The 17,576-nt window shown below is 45.6% G+C and overlaps 1 protein-coding gene across 2 annotated transcripts; it reads right to left on the bottom strand.

Moving 5' to 3' along the window:
- Nucleotides 1-543: 543 nt before the first annotated feature.
- LOC118946043 (glutamine amidotransferase-like class 1 domain-containing protein 3A, mitochondrial) lies at nt 544-9,326 on the bottom strand. Of its 2 annotated transcripts, XM_036970133.1 has the most exons (6): nt 9,178-9,326; nt 7,972-8,084; nt 3,281-3,452; nt 1,500-1,701; nt 1,060-1,298; nt 544-1,016 (listed from the first exon to the last, which is right to left on the bottom strand). In XM_036970133.1, the coding sequence occupies exons 2-5, from the start codon at nt 8,077-8,079 to the stop codon at nt 1,106-1,108; spliced, it is 675 nt and encodes a 224-aa protein (XP_036826028.1). In that variant the 5' UTR covers nt 8,080-8,084; nt 9,178-9,326; the 3' UTR covers nt 544-1,016; nt 1,060-1,105. The 2 variants fall into 2 exon arrangements, with proteins under 2 accessions (XP_036826028.1, XP_036826027.1); XM_036970132.1 differs by having other exon boundaries at nt 544-1,298.
- Nucleotides 9,327-17,576: the final 8,250 nt, after the last annotated feature.

Below are 17,576 nucleotides of genomic sequence, written 5' to 3'. Positions count from 1 at the left end.
GACGGACGTAGTCAATATAACCATTTGTTCAGCACTTTGAAATGTACAGCGACAGCACAAAGGGCAAGAAGGTAGAAGACATCAATGCATCGCGCAAAGCAGCCACAACTGTCATTAAGAGTGTCCACGATTGAGTCTTTGAATGAAGAGACTTGAGATAAAACTGTCCAGTTTGAGTGTGCAGCGAACTAGCTGCAGTGAACTGAAAAGACGAGCAACCCAGGGTTATTAACTCCAAGACTGGGGGTTATTTTACAGAGTGAATTTAATTCCTGAATCAACACTATAAATGTTACACTGAAAAATCAACACGGGGCAATTTGCTGTGTAGAGAGAAAAGTGCATAAAAGTGAATTCCATTCCATTTAACCGCTTAACTCGGGTGGGAATTCCCCACTATGTGCCAACTGGATGTACTCTGTCAATCTAACCTGTATGCTAAATACACAGAGAAAGAACGAGCTGTTCATAACCCCGTATGACAATAATATACCATATAAAAACCTAGTGGTCAGCTGAAAAAACTAATCAAATGAGAAGTCGTTCATTCCAGAATTTGGTTGTACTTTTATTACGAGGTTGATGAAAACACAAGTCATCCCACAGTCAGACAGATGAAGCAACAGAAACACTATCTTCTTCTGCTTCTTCTGTGTGTCCATTACATTCCCATCAGGAGGGTCTCCAGGTAAACAAACAACAACAACAACAACAAACATGATTGTGAGGTCACTTCCCAAATAGCTCCCTATTCCCGTCTTTTGGGAAGGTCACATCAGCACTATAAAGGGAACAGGGTGCCTTTTGAGAAGATCACATCAGCACTATAAAGGAAACAGGGTGTCTTTTGGGAAGATCACATCAGCACTATAAAGGGAACAGGGTGTCTTTTGAGAAGGTCACATCAGCACTATAAAGGAAACAGGGTGTCTTTTGAGAAGGTCACATCAGCACTATAAAGGGAGCAGGGTGTCTTTTGAGAAGATCACATCAGCACTATAAAGGGAACAGGGTGCCTTTTGGGAAGGTCACATCAGCACTATAAAGGGAACAGAGTGCCTTTTGAGAAGCACAGCTAATCAGTATTCTGAATCTCAGACGTGTCCTAGGCCAGTTTGAGCAGTTCTGTAACCATGACGCCCACCCCGTCAAACACCTCATGTATGGGAGCGTTACACATGAAGGCGGAGGAGGTGACCAGCTTGTTCTTCACATCGATGTGGACCTCCCCCACTTTCTTATTCACGTGTTTACAGCCCAGCTCCTTCATGGAAGTTGCCGTCTGGGCATGGGGCCATCTAGTGGCAGGAGGGAGAAGAAAAGCAGCAGGGTTAAAAACATACTGCTTTGTTCTGTTAAAACATATCAACACACACACACACACACACACACACACACACACACACACACACACACACACACACACACACACACACACACACACACACACACACACACACACACACACACACACACACAACTGAGACATTGTAACTCACCTCTCACACTCCTTGTCCTGTCCCACGGTGATCTCACACCCCGGCAGGGCCTTAGCAGCTAGGACAGGGGAGATGCAGCACATAGCCAGGGGCTTGCCTGCAGCGTGGAACCCCTTAATCAGCTTCTCTACTTGGGGTTGAACCGTGAACTCCTTCCCCTTCACAGCCCAGTCAGACAGATTTTTAGCCACGCCAAAACCACCTGCAAAACAAAACACAGTTCAGTTGAGAGGAGCACCGTGGAGACCAGTGGTTTGGTCATGTTTGGGGTTGATGGGAGTGGAATGATTGAAATGAAGTCATAGTGAAAGAGTGATTATATATTAACAGAGATATAGCATAAAGGAGAGATGATATAGTAACAGAGATATAGCATAAAAGGGAGATGATATAGTAACAGATATATAGCATAAAGGAGAGATGATATAGTAACAGAGATATAGCATAAAAGGGAGATGATATAGTAACAGATATATAGCATAAAAGGGAGATGATATAGTAACAGATATATAGCATAAAGGAGAGATGATATAGTAACAGAGATATAGAATAAAGGAGAGATGATATAGTAACAGATATATAGCATAAAGGAGAGATGATATAGTAACAGAGATATAGCATAAAAGGGAGATGATATAGTAACAGATATATAGCATAAAGGAGAGATGATATAGTAACAGAGATATAGCATAAAGGAGAGATGATATAGTAACAGAGATATAGCATAAAAGGGAGATGATATAGTAACAGAGATATAGCATAAAGGAGAGATGATATAGTAACAGAGATATAGCATAAAAGGGAGATGATATAGTAACAGAGATATAGCATAAAAGGGAGATGATATAGTAACAGAGATATAGCATAAAGGAGAGATGATATAGTAACAGAGATATAGCATAAAAGGGAGATGATATAGTTACAGATATATAGCATAAAGGAGAGATGATATAGTAACAGAGATATAGAATAAAGGAGAGATGATATAGTAACAGAGATATAGCATAAAGGAGAGATGATATAGTAACAGAGATATAGAATAAAGGAGAGATGATATAGTAACAGAGATATAGCATAAAAGGGATATGATATAGTAACAGATATATAGAATAAAGGAGAGATGATATAGTAACAGAGATATAGAATAAAGGGGAGATGATATAGTAACAGAGATAGATTAAAGGAGAAATGATATAGAAACAGAGATATAGAATAAAGGGGAGATGATATAGTAACAGAGATATAGCATAAAGTAGAGATGATATAGTAACAGAGATATAGAATAAAGGAGAGATGATATAGTAACATAGATATAGAATAAAGGGGAGATGATATAGTAACAGAGATATTGCATAAAGTAGAGATGATATAGTAACAGAGATATAGAAAAAAGGAGTGGTGATATAGTAACAGAGATATAGCATAAAGGAGAGATGATATAGTAACAGAGATATAGAATAAAGGAGAGATGATATAGTAACAGAGATATAGATTAAAGGAGAGATGATATAGTAACAGAGATATAGCATAAACGAGAGATGATATAGTAACAGAGATATAGCATAAAGGAGAGATGATATAGTAACAGATATATAGAATAAAGGAGAGATGATATAGTAAGAGAGATATAGAATAAAGGAGAGATGATATAGTAAGAGAGATATAGAATAAAGGAGAGATGATAAAGTGTTTACTGATAAAATATTAAGACAGGACTGTGTTAGTCAGTACCAGTATCATATTATCAATGTGCTGGTGCTAGATGAAGGAGTAATGCTCACCTGGGATAACGAGGGCGTCGAAGGCGGTGATCTCTAGCTCGGCAAGGTCAGACACATCGCCGCGGGCGATTCGAGCACTCTCCTCCAGGACGTTGCGTTTCTCAGCCGTGGGTTTCCCCTCACAGTGGTTCACTACATGCATTTGGTCCTCGTTGGGGGCAAACATCTGGACCTGGGAGATGGAAGGGGAGAGGAAGGGGAGGAGAAGAGAGGAGGAGTGAGGAGGGGGAGGAGAGGGGGAGGAGAGAGAAGAGAGGAGAGGATGGGGAGGCGGAGGAGGGTGGAGGAGAGGAGAGGAGTGAAGAGGAGGCGGATGAGGGGTTAGGCGAGGAGGCGAGAGGAGGGAGGAGGGGGAGGAGAGGGGGAGGAGAAGAGGGGAGGAGTGAGGACGGGGGAGGAGAAGGGAGGAGAGGAGAGGATGGGGAGGCGGAGGACAGGAGAGGAGAGGAGTGGAGGGGGAGGAGAGGGGGAAGAGAAGAGAGGAGAAGAGAGGATGGGGAGGCGGAGGGGTTAGGAGAGGAGGTGAGAGGAGAGGAGTGAAGAAGAGGTGGAGGGGGGGTTAGGAGAGGAGGTGAGAGGTGGGAGAAGGTTAGAACATGGGGAGGAGAAGAGAGGAGAGGAGAGGGGGAGAGGGGGAGGAGAAGAGAGGAGAGGAGGGGGAGGAGAGGGGGAGAAGAAGAGGGGAGGAGTGAGGAGGGGTAGGATGTTAGAGACTAATATCTTCTATTAGCCCCAGCCCTAACCTTAGCCCTAACCCTTATGTAGACCATCCTTACCTTAGTCCCAGCCACAACCCTAATGTAGACCACCCTTACCTTAGCCCCTAACCCCAATGTAGACCACCCTTACCTTAGCTCGAGTCGTAACCATAATGTAGACCTCCCCTACCTTAGCTCCAGTCGGAACCATAATGAAAACAACCCTTACCTTCGCCACTAACCCTAATGTAGACCACCCTTACCTTAGGCCCTAACCCTAATGTAGACTACCCTTACCTTAGCTCCAGCCCCAATGTTGACCACCCTTACCTTAGCCCCTAACCCTAACGTAGACCACCCTTACCTTAGCCGCTAACCTTAACGTAGACCATCCTTACCTTAGTCCCTAACCCTAATGTAGACCACAATTACCTTAGCCCCTAACCCTAATGTAGATCACCCTTACCTTAGCCCCTAACCCCAATGTAGACCATCCTTACCCTTGCCCCTAACCCTAATGTAGACCACCCTTACCTTAGCACCTAACACTAATTTAGACAACCCTTACCTTAGCGCCAGCCCTAATGTAGACCACCCTTACCTTAGCCCCTAACCCTAACGTAGACCACCCTTACCTTAGCCGCTAACCTTAACGTAGACCATCCTTACCTTAGTCCCTAACCCTAATGTAGACCACAATTACCTTAGCCCCTAACCCTAATGTAGATCACCCTTACCTTAGCCCCTAACCCTAATGTAGACCATCCTTACCTTAGTCCCGATCCCTGATGTAGACCACCCTTACCTTAGCCCGTAACCCTAACGTAGACCACCCTTACCTTAGCTCCTAAGCCTAACGTAGACCACCCTTACCTTAGCCCCTAACCCTAATGTAGACCACCCTTACCTTAGCCCCTAACGCTAACGTAGACCACCCTTACCTTAGGTCCTAACCCTAATGTAGACCACCCTTACCTTAGCTATAGCCCTAATGAAGACCACCCTTACCTTAGGCCCTAACCCTAATGTAGACCACCCATACCTTAGCCCCTAACCCTAACGTAGACTACCCTTACCTTAGCCCCTAACCCTAACGTTGACCACCCTTACCTTAGCTCCAGTCATAACCCTAACGAAGACCACCCTTACCTTAGCCCCTAACCCTAACGCAGACTACACTTACCTTAGCCCCTAACCCTAATGTAGACCACCCTTGCCTTAGCCCCTAACCCTAATGTTGACAACCCTTACCTTAGCACCTAACCCTAGCGTAGACCACCCTTGCCTTAGCCCCTAACCCTAATGTAGACCACCCTTACCTTAGCCCCTAAACCTAACGTAGACCACCCTTACCTTAGCCGCTAACCCTAACGTAGACCATCCTTACCTTAGCCCCTAACCCTGACGTAGACCACCCTTACCTTAGGTCCTAACCCTAATGTAGACCACCCTTACCTTAGGTCCTAACCTTAATGATGACCACCCTTACCGTAGGCCCTAACCCTAATGTCGACCACCCTTACCTTAGCTCCAGTCATAACCCTAACCAAGACAGCCCTTACCTTAGCCCCTAACCCTAACGTAGACCACCCTTACCTTAGCCCCTAATGTAGACTACCCTTACCTAAGCCCCTAACCCTAATGTAGACAAACCTTACCTTAGCACCTAACCCTAACGTAGACCACCCTTGCCTTAGCCCCTAACCCTAATGTAGAACACCCTTACCTTAGCCCCTAACCCTAACGTAGACCACCCTTACCTTAGCCGCTAACCCTAACTTAGACCATCCTTACCTTAGTCCCTAACCCTAATGTAGACCACCCTTACCATAGCCCCTAACCCTAATGTAAACCACCCTTACCTTAGCCTCTAAGCCTAACGTAGACTACCCTTACCATAGCCCCTAACCCTAATGTAAACCACCCTTACCTTAGCCCCTAACCCTAATGGAGACTACCCTTACTTTAGCCCCTAACCCTAACGTAGACCACCCTTACCTTACGTCCTAACCCTAATGTAGACCACCCTTACCTTAGCCCCTAACCCTAACGTAGACCAACCTTACCTTAGGTCCTAACCCTAATGTAGACCACCCTTACCTTAGCTCTTCCCCTAATGATGACCACCCTTACCTTAGCCCCTAACCCTAACGTAGACCACCCTTACCTTAGCTCAAGTCATAACCCTAACCAAGACCACCCTTACCTTAGCCCCTAACCCTAACGTAGACCACCCTTACCTTAGTCCCTAACCCTAACGTAGACTACGCTTACCTTAGCCCCTAAACCTAATTTAGACCACCCTTGCCTTAGCCACTAACCCTAATGGAGACAACCCTTACCTTAGCACCTAACCTTAACGTAGACCACCCTTACCTTAGCCCCTAACCCTAACGTAGACTACCCTTACCTTAGCCCCTAACTCTAACGTAGACCACCCTTACCTTAGCCACTAACCCTAACGTAGACCACCCTTACCTTAGCCCCTAACCCTAATGTAGACCACCCTTACCTTAGCCCCTAACTCGAATGTAGACCACCCTTACCTTAGCCCCTAACGCTAATGTAGACCACCCTTACCTTAGCTCCAGCCCTAATGTAGACCACACTTACCTTAGCCCGTAACCCTAACGTAGACCACCCTTACCTTAGCTCCAGTCATAACCCTAACGAAGACCACCCTTACCTTAGCCCCTAACCCTAACGTAGACTACACTTACCTTAGCCCCTAACCCTAATGTAGACCACCCTTGCCTTAGCCCCTAACCCTAATGGAGACAACCCTTACCTTAGCACCTAACCCTAACGTAGACCACCCTTACCTTAGCCCCTAACCCTAATTTAGACTACCCTTACCTTAGCCCCTAACCCTAACGTAGACCACCTTAACCTTAGACCTTAACCCTAATGTAGACCACCCTTACCTTAGCGCCTAACCCTAATGTAGACCACCCTTACCTTAGCCCATAACCCTAACGTAGACCACCCTTACCTTAGCTCCTAAGAATAACGTAGACCACCCCTACCTTAGCCCCTAACCCTAATGTAGACCACCCTTACCTTAGCCCCTAACGCTAACGTAGACCACTCTTACCTTAGGCCCTAACCCTAATGTAGACCACCCTTACCTTAGTCCCTAACCCTAACGTAGACTACCCTTACCTTAGCCCCTAACCCTAAAGTTGACCACCCTTACCTTAGCTCCAGTCATAACCCTAATGAAGACCACCCTTACCTTAGCCCCTAACCCTAACGTAGACCACCCCTACCTTAGCCCCTAACCCTAACGTAGACTACACTTACCTTAGCCCCTAACCCTAATGTAGACAACCCTTACCTTAGCACCTAACCCTAGCGTATACCACCCTTGCCTTAGCCCCTAACCCTAATGTAGACCACCCTTACCTTAGCCCCTAACCCTAACGTAGACCACCTTTACCTTAGCCGCTAACCCTAATGTAGACCATCCTTACCTTAGCCCCTAACCCTAATGTAGACCACCCTTACCTTAGCCCCTAACCCTAACGTAGACCACCCTTACCTTAGCTCCAGTCATAACCCTAACGAAGACCACCCTTACCTTAGCCCCTAACCCTAACGTAGACTACACTTACCTTCGCCCCTATCCCTAATGTAGACCACCCTTGCCTTAGCCCCTAACCCTAATGTAGACCACCCTTACCTTAGCCCCTAACCCTATTGTAGACCACCCTTACCTTAGGCCCTAACCCTAATGTAGACCACCCTTACCTTAGCTCCGGCCCTAATGTAGACCACCCTTACCTTAGCCCCTAACCCTAATTTAGACCATCCTTACCTTAGCCCCTAACCCTAATGTAGACCACCCTTGCCTTAGCCCCTAACCCTAACCCTAATGTAGACCACCCTCACCTTAGGCCCTAACCCTAATGTAGACCACCCTTACCTTAGCCCCTAACCCTAATGTAGACCACCCTTACCTTAGGCCGTAACCCTAATGTAGACAACCCTTACCTTAGCTCCGGCCCTGCTGAGGTGGACCAGTACAGCTGACGCCTCGTGGATCTCAGTCCCATCATAGACTCCACACCCTGACAGAATTACGGCTACACACTTCACCATGGCTCCTGCAACACACACACACACACTCGCACACACACATACACACACACACACACACACGCACACACACACACACACACACACACACGCACACACACACACACACACGCACAAACACGCACACACACACACACGCACACACACACACACACACGCACGCACACACGCACACACGCACACACACACACACCATATTGTCTGGAGTTAGACCAGAACAACAGAATGGAGACAGGGATAGCACTAACAGCTGTTTGATTAAACTGTTCCCCAGACTGTGTCCTTACAAACCCCCTTGTTTTACCATCAATGCAGCTCACTGCACATGGAGGGGCAGGTTACATACACCACATAGCTGAGTGTCCGTGTGTAATGTTACAAAAACCAAATTGATTGGTCAATGTAGTGTCAGGTACACCAAGGTTTGCCTCCCAAATTGCACCCTATTCCCTATATAGTGTACTACTTCTGGTCAAAAACGAGTGCACTATATAGGGAATAGGGTGCCATTTAAGATGACTTGGCACCTCCCAGCAGCAACTATTAAACATTTAAAGGCCTCAGGTCCACCGGTGACAGAAGTCTCCTGAAAATCCGAACATGACTGAGTCTCTGGAGGACTGTTTCCAGGTAACAAACAACACAGGAAACACACCACTCTCTCTCTCTTTCTTTATCTCTCTTCCTCCCCCTTCCCGCGCTCTCTCTCTGTCTCCCTCCCTCACTCCCTTTCTCTCTCTGTCTCTCTCCTCCCCCCTTCTTCCCTCCCTCTCTCTCTATGTTTCTAGTCAACAACACCTGGTAGAGGCAGATAGAAACAGGAAGTGGAGTGGAGAGTAGAGTCGGTGTAAAGGAACAGAAAGCACAGAGATTTAGATAAGCATCAGTTCACAGATCATTATAAATATTGTAAATGTTGCAAGTCTACATGAAAGTATTGCTGTTGTGTTGTGTATAAAAGACAAAGAACGTTACCACATTTCCATCCTAAAACCACAATGTTCACCTGGCGTCACATTTCCAACTCTAAATACAACATGAATACTAACGTAATAGGGAAGTAGACTACTAGTTTACTAGCAGCAGTAGTAGTTCTCTCACCTTGTAAAGGTACACTACAGTAGTATATGGTCTGTTCCGTCTGTGGCGTCTTCTCCTACCTGCTGTCTCCTGTTGTAGTGAAACTGGAATCCTATTGGCTTTATACCCTTCCTGCCCAGGCTGCCCTGGCCCCGCCCACGGAGGTGTGGTCTGGGTTACAGCTTTACATAGAAGGCTGAAGGGCTGGCTGTCTGTACGGGACTGATGCAGGGAGGGGAAAGGGAAACTGCTGCTGCCTTCCTCTGTTTGACCAATGTTAAATCTGCTAAGTCATTCTGACATCTCTAAGACACTGGTTGGATGGGATGGATGGATGGATGGATGGATGGATGGATGGATGGATGGATGGATAGTGTCAGTGTGTCAGTATTGATGAAAATACTGTGTAGATTATCAGTCTACAGAATCATTTATTTATAGACAGTATAGCGAAGACTACAATAAACACAGTTTGTATTTACAGACAGGTGTGCCATATCTCAGTCATAGTCAGCTAGGTGGGTCATATTTCAGTCATAGTCAGCTAGGTGGGCCATATCTCAGTCATAGTCAGCTAGGTGTGTCATATCTCAGTCATAGTCAGCTAGGTGGGCCATATCTCAGTCAGAGTCAGCTAGGTGGGCCATATCTCAGTCATAGTCAGCTAGGTGTGTCATATCTCAGTCATAGTCAGCTAGGTGGGCCATATCTCAGTCATAGTCAGCTAGGTGGGCCATATCTCAGTCATAGTCAGCTAGGTGGGCCATATCTCAGTCATAGTCAGCTAGGTAGGTCAAGGGGGGGCGCCAACACACTCAAGTGACACACCCCTCCTATGGACAGCATGGAAGATCTCCAGTAAGCCAGTGACTCAGCCCCTGTAATAGGGTTAGAGGCAGAGAATCCCAGTGGAGAGAGGGGAACCGGCCAGGTGGAGACAGCAAGGGCGGTTCGTTGCTCCAGTGCCTTTCCGTTCACCTTCACACTCCAGGGCCAGAGTACACTATATCATATGACCCGACCCACTGAAGAGATGAGTATCCAATAATGACTTAAAGTTTGAGACTGAATCTGCATCTTTCACATGGATAGGCAGACCATTCCATAAAAATGGAGCTCTATAGGAGAAAGCCCTGCCTCCAGCTGTTTGCTTAGAAATTCTCGGGACAGAAAGGAGGCCTGCGTCTTCTGACCATTGCGTACGTGTAGGTATGTACGGCAGGACCAAATCGGAAAGATCGGTAGGAGCAAGCCCATGTAATGCTTTGTAGGTTAGCAGTAAAACCTTGAAATCAGCCCTAGCCTTAACAGGAAGCCAGTGTAGAGAGTACTGGAGTAATATGATCACATTTTTTTGGTTCTAGTCAATTCTAGCAGCCGTGTTTACCACTAACTGAAGTTTATTTAGTGCTTTATCCGGGTAGCCGGAAAGTAGTGCATTGCAGTAGTCTAATCTTTAAGTGACAAGAGCATGGATTAATTTTTCTGCATCATTTTTTACAGAAAGATTCTGATATGTGCAATATTACGTAGACGGAAAAAGCTGTCCTTGAAACAGTCTTGGCATGTATGTCAAAAGAGATCAGGGTCCAGATTAACGCCGAGATCTTTCAGTTTTATTTGAGACAACTGTAAACCATCAAGATTCATTGTAAGATCAACAGAAGATCTCTTTTTCTTGGGACCAATAACTAGCATCTCTGTTTTGTCAGAGTATAAAAGTAGAGCATTTACCGCCATCCACTTCCTTATGTCTAAAACACAGGCTTCCAGGGATGGCAATTTTGGGGCTTCACCATGTTTCATTGAAATGTACAGCTGTGTGTCATCCGCATAGCAGTGAATGTTAACATTATGTTTCCGAATAACATCACCAAGAGGTAAAATATATAGTGAAAACAATAGTGGTCCTAAAACAGAGCCTTGAGGAACACTGAAATTTACAGTTGATTTGTCAGTACAAACCATCTACAGAGACACACTGATATCTTTCCAACAGATAAGATCCAAACCAGGCCAGAACTTGTCTGTGTAGACCACTTTGGGTTTCCAATCTCTCCAAAAGAATGTGGTGATCGATGGTATCAAAAGCAGCACTAAGGTCTAGGGGCACGAGGACAGAGCCTCTGTAATTTACCATCTTCACAAGTGCAGTGTCAGTGCTATGATGGGGTCTAAAACCAGACTGAAGCATTTTGTATACATTGTTTGTCTTCAGGAAGGCAGTGAGTTGCTGCTCAACAGCTTTTTCTAAAAATGTTGAGAGGAATGGAAGATTCGATATAGGCCGATAGTTTTTAATATTTTCTGGGTCAAGGTTAGGCTTTTTCAAGAGAGGCTTTATTACTGCCACTTTTAGTGAGTTTGGTGCACATCTGGTGGATAGAGAGACATTTATTATGTTCAACATAGGAGGGCCAAGCACAGGAAGCAGCTCTTATGTAGTTTAGTTCGAATAGGGTCCAGTATGCAGCTTGAAGGTTTAGAGGCCATGATTATTTTCATCAATGTGTCAAGAGATATAGTATGAAAAACTTGAGTGTCTCCCTTGATCCTAGGTCCTGGCAGAGTTGTGCAGACTCAGGACAACTGAGCTTTGGAGGAATACACAGATTTGAAGAGTCCATAATTTACTTTCTAACGATCATTACCTTTTCGTCAAAGAAGTTCATGAATTTATCACTGCTGAAGTGAAAGCCATCCTCTCTTGGGGAATGCTGCTTTTTAGTTGGCTTTGCAACAGTATCAACAATACATTTTGGATTGTTCTTATTTTCCTCAATTAAGTTGGAAAAATCGGATGATCTTCGATACTGCACGGTACTGTCTTTCCAAGCTAGTCGGAAGACGTCCAGTTTGGTGGAGCGCCATTTCCGTTCCAATTTTCGGGTTGCTTGCTTCAGAGCTCGGATATTTTCTGTATACCAGGGAGCTAGTTTCTTATGACAAATGTTTTTAGTTTTTAGGGGTGTGACTGCATCTAGGGTATTACGCAAGGTTAAATTGAGTTCCTCAGTTAGGTGGTTAACTGATTTTTGTACTCTGACATCTTTGGGTAGGCGGAGGGAGTCTGGAAGGGCATCAAGGATTCTTGAGGATACTAGTCAGGCCACTAGTCAGGCTACTAGATCAGGTTACTAGATCAGGTTACTAGACTAGGCTACTCGATCAGATTACTCAATCAGGTTACTAGATCAGGTTACTAGATCAGGATACTACATCAGGTTACTAGTCGGGTTAATAGATCAGGATACTAGATACATGTGTCAATTGAGATTTGTAGAGCCTATAAAGGATCACTATTGTGGAAAATCCACATCCTTTCACAGGGCACAACTTCCTGAACCGTTCTGACAATCTTTCTGCCATCTTAGAATGTCATCATTGTCATACAGATAAGAAGTTTGGACACACATAGCTTTTAAATGGCCTGTATGGGTTAGAATATAATTTACAGTCGTAAGTAGTTTAAAAGTTGCTATTAGTACACATTCTACAGCTGTCCGTGATGACACTTGATTTCGCAAACTTTGAGCTGCTAGACGTTCATGTTATACGCCCAACCATGACGTGTTATTTATTTGTTATTTTACCAGGTAAGTTGACTGAGAACATTCTCATTTGAAGCAACGACCTGGGGAATACTTACAGGGGAGAGGAGGGTGATGAATGAGCCAATTGTAATTGGGGATTATTAGGTGACCGTGATGGTTTGATGGCCAATTAAGCCAGGACACCAGGGTTAACACCACTGCTCTTACGATAAGTGCCATGAGATCATTAATGACCGCAGAGAGTCGGGACACCCGTTTAACCTCCCATACGAAAGACAGCACCCTACACAGGGCAGTGTCCCCAATCACTGCCCTGGGGCATTGGGATATTTTTTAAACCAGAGGAAAGAGGGCCTCCTACTGGCCCTCCGACACCACTTCCAGCAACATCTGGTCTCCCATCCAGGGACTGACCAAGACCAACCCTGCTTAGCTTCAGAAGCAAGCCAGCAGTGTTTTGCAGGGTGGTATGCTGCTGGATATAAACATCCACCCATCCCGTGTTATACTCTCACCCATCCAGTGTTATACTCCCACCCATCAGGTGTTATTCTCCCATACATCCAGTGTTATACTCCCACCCATCAGGTGTTATTCTCCCACCCATCCAGTGTTATACTCCCACCCATCCAGTGTTTTACACACACCCATCCCGTGTTATACTCCCACCCATCAGGTGTTATTCTCCCACCCATCCAGTGTTATACTCCCACCCATCCAGTGTTATACTCCCACCCATCCAGTGTTATACTCCCACCCACCCAGTGTTATACTCCCACACACCCAGTGTTATACTCCCACCCACCCAGTGTTGTACTCCCATCCACCCAGTGTTGTACTCCCACCCACCCAGTGTTGTACTCCCACCCACCCTGTGTTGTACTCCCACCCATCCAGTGTTATACTCCCAACCATCCAGTGTTATACTCCCAACCATCCAGTGTTATACTCCCAACCATCCAGTGTTATACTCCCACCCATCCAGTGTTATACTCCCAACCATCCAGTGTTATACTCCCAACCATCCAGGGTTATACTCCCAACCATCCAGTGTTATACTCCCAACCATCCAGTGTTATACTCCCAACCATCCAGTGTTATACTCCCACCCATCCAGTGTTATACTCCCAACCATCCAGTGTTATACTCCCAACCATCCAGTGTTATACTCCCAACCATCCAGTGTTATACTCCCACCCATCTAGTGTTATACTCCCACCCGTTATACTCCCACCCATCCAGTGTTATACTCCCAACCATCCAGTGTTATACTCCCAACCATCCCGTGTTATACTCCCAACCATCCAGTGTTATACTCCCAACCATCCCGTGTTATACTCCCACCCATCCAGTGTTATACTCCCAACCATCCAGTGTTATACTCCCAACCATCCAGGGTTATACTCCCAACCATCCAGTGTTATACTCCCAACCATCCAGTGTTATACTCCCAACCATCCAGGGTTATACTCCCAACCATCCAGTGTTATACTCCCACCCATCTAGTGTTATACTCCCACCCGTTATACTCCCAACCATCCCGTGTTATACTCCCAACCATCCAGTGTTATACTCCCAACCATCCCGTGTTATACTCCCACCCATCCAGTGTTATACTCCCAACCATCCAGTGTTATACTCCCAACCATCCCGTGTTATACTCCCACCCATCCAGTGTTATACTCCCCCCCATCCAGTGTTATACTCCCAACCATCCAGTGTTATACTCCCAACCATCCAGTGTTATACTCCCACCCATCCAGTGTTATACTCCCAACCATCCAGTGTTATACTCCCAACCATCCCGTGTTATACTCCCAACCATCCCGCGTTATACTCCCACCCATCCAGTGTTATACTCCCAACCATCCAGTGTTATACTCCCAACCATCCCGTGTTATACTCCCAACCATCCCGTGTTATACTCCCACCCATCCCGTGTTATACTCCCAACCATCCCGTGTTATACTCCCAACCATCCCGTGTTATACTCCCACCCATCCAGTGTTATACTCCCAACCATCCAGTGTTATACTCCCAACCATCCAGTGTTATACTCCTAACCATCCCGTGTTATACTCCCACCCATCCAGTGTTATACTCCCAACCATCCAGTGTTATACTCCCAACCATCCAGTGTTATACTCCCAACCATCCAGTGTTATACTCCCAACCATCCAGTGTTATACTCCCAACCATCCAGTGTTATACTCCCAACCATCCAGTGTTATACTCCCAACCATCCAGTGTTATACTCCCCCCCATCCAGTGTTATACTCCCAACCATCCAGTGTTATACTCCCAACCATCCAGTGTTATACTCCCACCCATCCAGTGTTATACTCCCAACCATCCAGTGTTATACTCCCAACCATCCAGTGTTATACTCCCCCCCATCCAGTGTTATACTCCCAACCATCCCGTGTTATACTCCCAACCATCCAGTGTTATACTCCCAACCATCCCGTGTTATACTCCCAACCATCCCGTGTTATACTCCCAACCATCCAGTGTTATACTCCCACCCATCTAGTGTTATACTCCCACCCGTTATACTCCCACCCATCCAGTGTTATACTCCCAACCATCCAGTGTTATACTCCCAACCATCCCGTGTTATACTCCCAACCATCCAGTGTTATACTCCCAACCATCCCGTGTTATACTCCCACCCATCCAGTGTTATACTCCCAACCATCCAGTGTTATACTCCCAACCATCCAGGGTTATACTCCCAACCATCCAGTGTTATACTCCCAACCATCCAGTGTTATACTCCCAACCATCCAGGGTTATACTCCCAACCATCCAGTGTTATACTCCCACCCATCTAGTGTTATACTCCCACCCGTTATACTCCCAACCATCCCGTGTTATACTCCCAACCATCCAGTGTTATACTCCCAACCATCCCGTGTTATACTCCCACCCATCCAGTGTTATACTCCCAACCATCCAGTGTTATACTCCCAACCATCCCGTGTTATACTCCCACCCATCCAGTGTTATACTCCCCCCCATCCAGTGTTATACTCCCAACCATCCAGTGTTATACTCCCAACCATCCAGTGTTATACTCCCACCCATCCAGTGTTATACTCCCAACCATCCAGTGTTATACTCCCAACCATCCCGTGTTATACTCCCAACCATCCCGCGTTATACTCCCACCCATCCAGTGTTATACTCCCAACCATCCAGTGTTATACTCCCAACCATCCCGTGTTATACTCCCAACCATCCCGTGTTATACTCCCACCCATCCCGTGTTATACTCCCAACCATCCCGTGTTATACTCCCAACCATCCCGTGTTATACTCCCACCCATCCAGTGTTATACTCCCAACCATCCAGTGTTATACTCCCAACCATCCAGTGTTATACTCCTAACCATCCCGTGTTATACTCCCACCCATCCAGTGTTATACTCCCAACCATCCAGTGTTATACTCCCAACCATCCAGTGTTATACTCCCAACCATCCAGTGTTATACTCCCAACCATCCAGTGTTATACTCCCAACCATCCAGTGTTATACTCCCAACCATCCAGTGTTATACTCCCAACCATCCAGTGTTATACTCCCCCCCATCCAGTGTTATACTCCCAACCATCCAGTGTTATACTCCCAACCATCCAGTGTTATACTCCCACCCATCCAGTGTTATACTCCCAACCATCCAGTGTTATACTCCCAACCATCCAGTGTTATACTCCCCCCCATCCAGTGTTATACTCCCAACCATCCAGTGTTATACTCCCAACCATCCAGTGTTATACTCCCAACCATCCCGTGTTATACTCCCAACCATCCCGTGTTATACTCCCAACCATCCAGTGTTATACTCCCACCCATCTAGTGTTATACTCCCACCCGTTATACTCCCACCCATCCAGTGTTATACTCCCACCCATCCAGTGTTATACTCCCAACCATCCCGTGTTATACTCCCAACCATCCAGTGTTCTAATAATAATACGACCACATAATACGTATTTTTAACCTCAGTGCATCAGATGCTCCTGTGATGGCTCGAGACAGAGTCGCTTCATTTCTCCATGGACATTCTCAGGATCTCCGGCGGTAAGTGAACCTTCTGATTTCTGATCGGTTCAATTTCCATAACTTTTTATTAAGCCTTAAACCTTCTAAAGAATTAGGAATAGAACTTTAAATACATAGTAAAACAAATGTATTGTTGAGTTTATTGCATGGAAAATGGACAATAAAAGCATATTCAATACAACAAGGTAGTGGTACTTTTAATTTGTTTTCTAATTTACTATTTATTTTGATGATCCTAATAGCTCTCATATGAAATATTGTGATCACAATAAATGTGCGAGAAGGTTTATATTATTTGCATTATATTGTACATGAATGCAGGCTGTTTCTCAAAATAGACTTCATGAGAGATGTGAGGGAAGGTGGTCAGGTGCATCGGCAAGTTGCAGTACAGAAACTTGGCCAATAGAGGGCGAATATGGAGCTGTGTTCATGGCTTCTTGTTAAACAATGTTTTTTTGAGTTTGTGTGGTCTGAAGCCTGATGACTTCAGACCTGTTGTTGAACCCTGCAGGTTCTCTACTGCTGCTGGTGAATAACTATGGCAGCTCTCCTGAAAACTCCCTCATCCCCCATACTGCACTGTGGCTTCTACTGCTTATCATCGCTGCCCTCTTGGCCTACTATGGTGCCCTACCTACTGTTTATTACCCAAAACAACCCTACTCTGGTGCCCTACCTACTGTTTATTACCCACAATAACCCTACTCTGGTGCCCTGCCTACTGTTTATTACTCATAATAACCCTACTCTGGTGCCCTGCCTACTGTTTATTACCCATAATAACCCTACTCTGGTG

This window comes from Oncorhynchus mykiss, chromosome 31 (genome assembly GCF_013265735.2).
Source record: "Oncorhynchus mykiss isolate Arlee chromosome 31, USDA_OmykA_1.1, whole genome shotgun sequence".
Lineage (NCBI taxonomy): Eukaryota > Metazoa > Chordata > Actinopteri > Salmoniformes > Salmonidae > Oncorhynchus > Oncorhynchus mykiss.
This window is presented reverse-complemented; position numbering and strand designations above follow the sequence as displayed.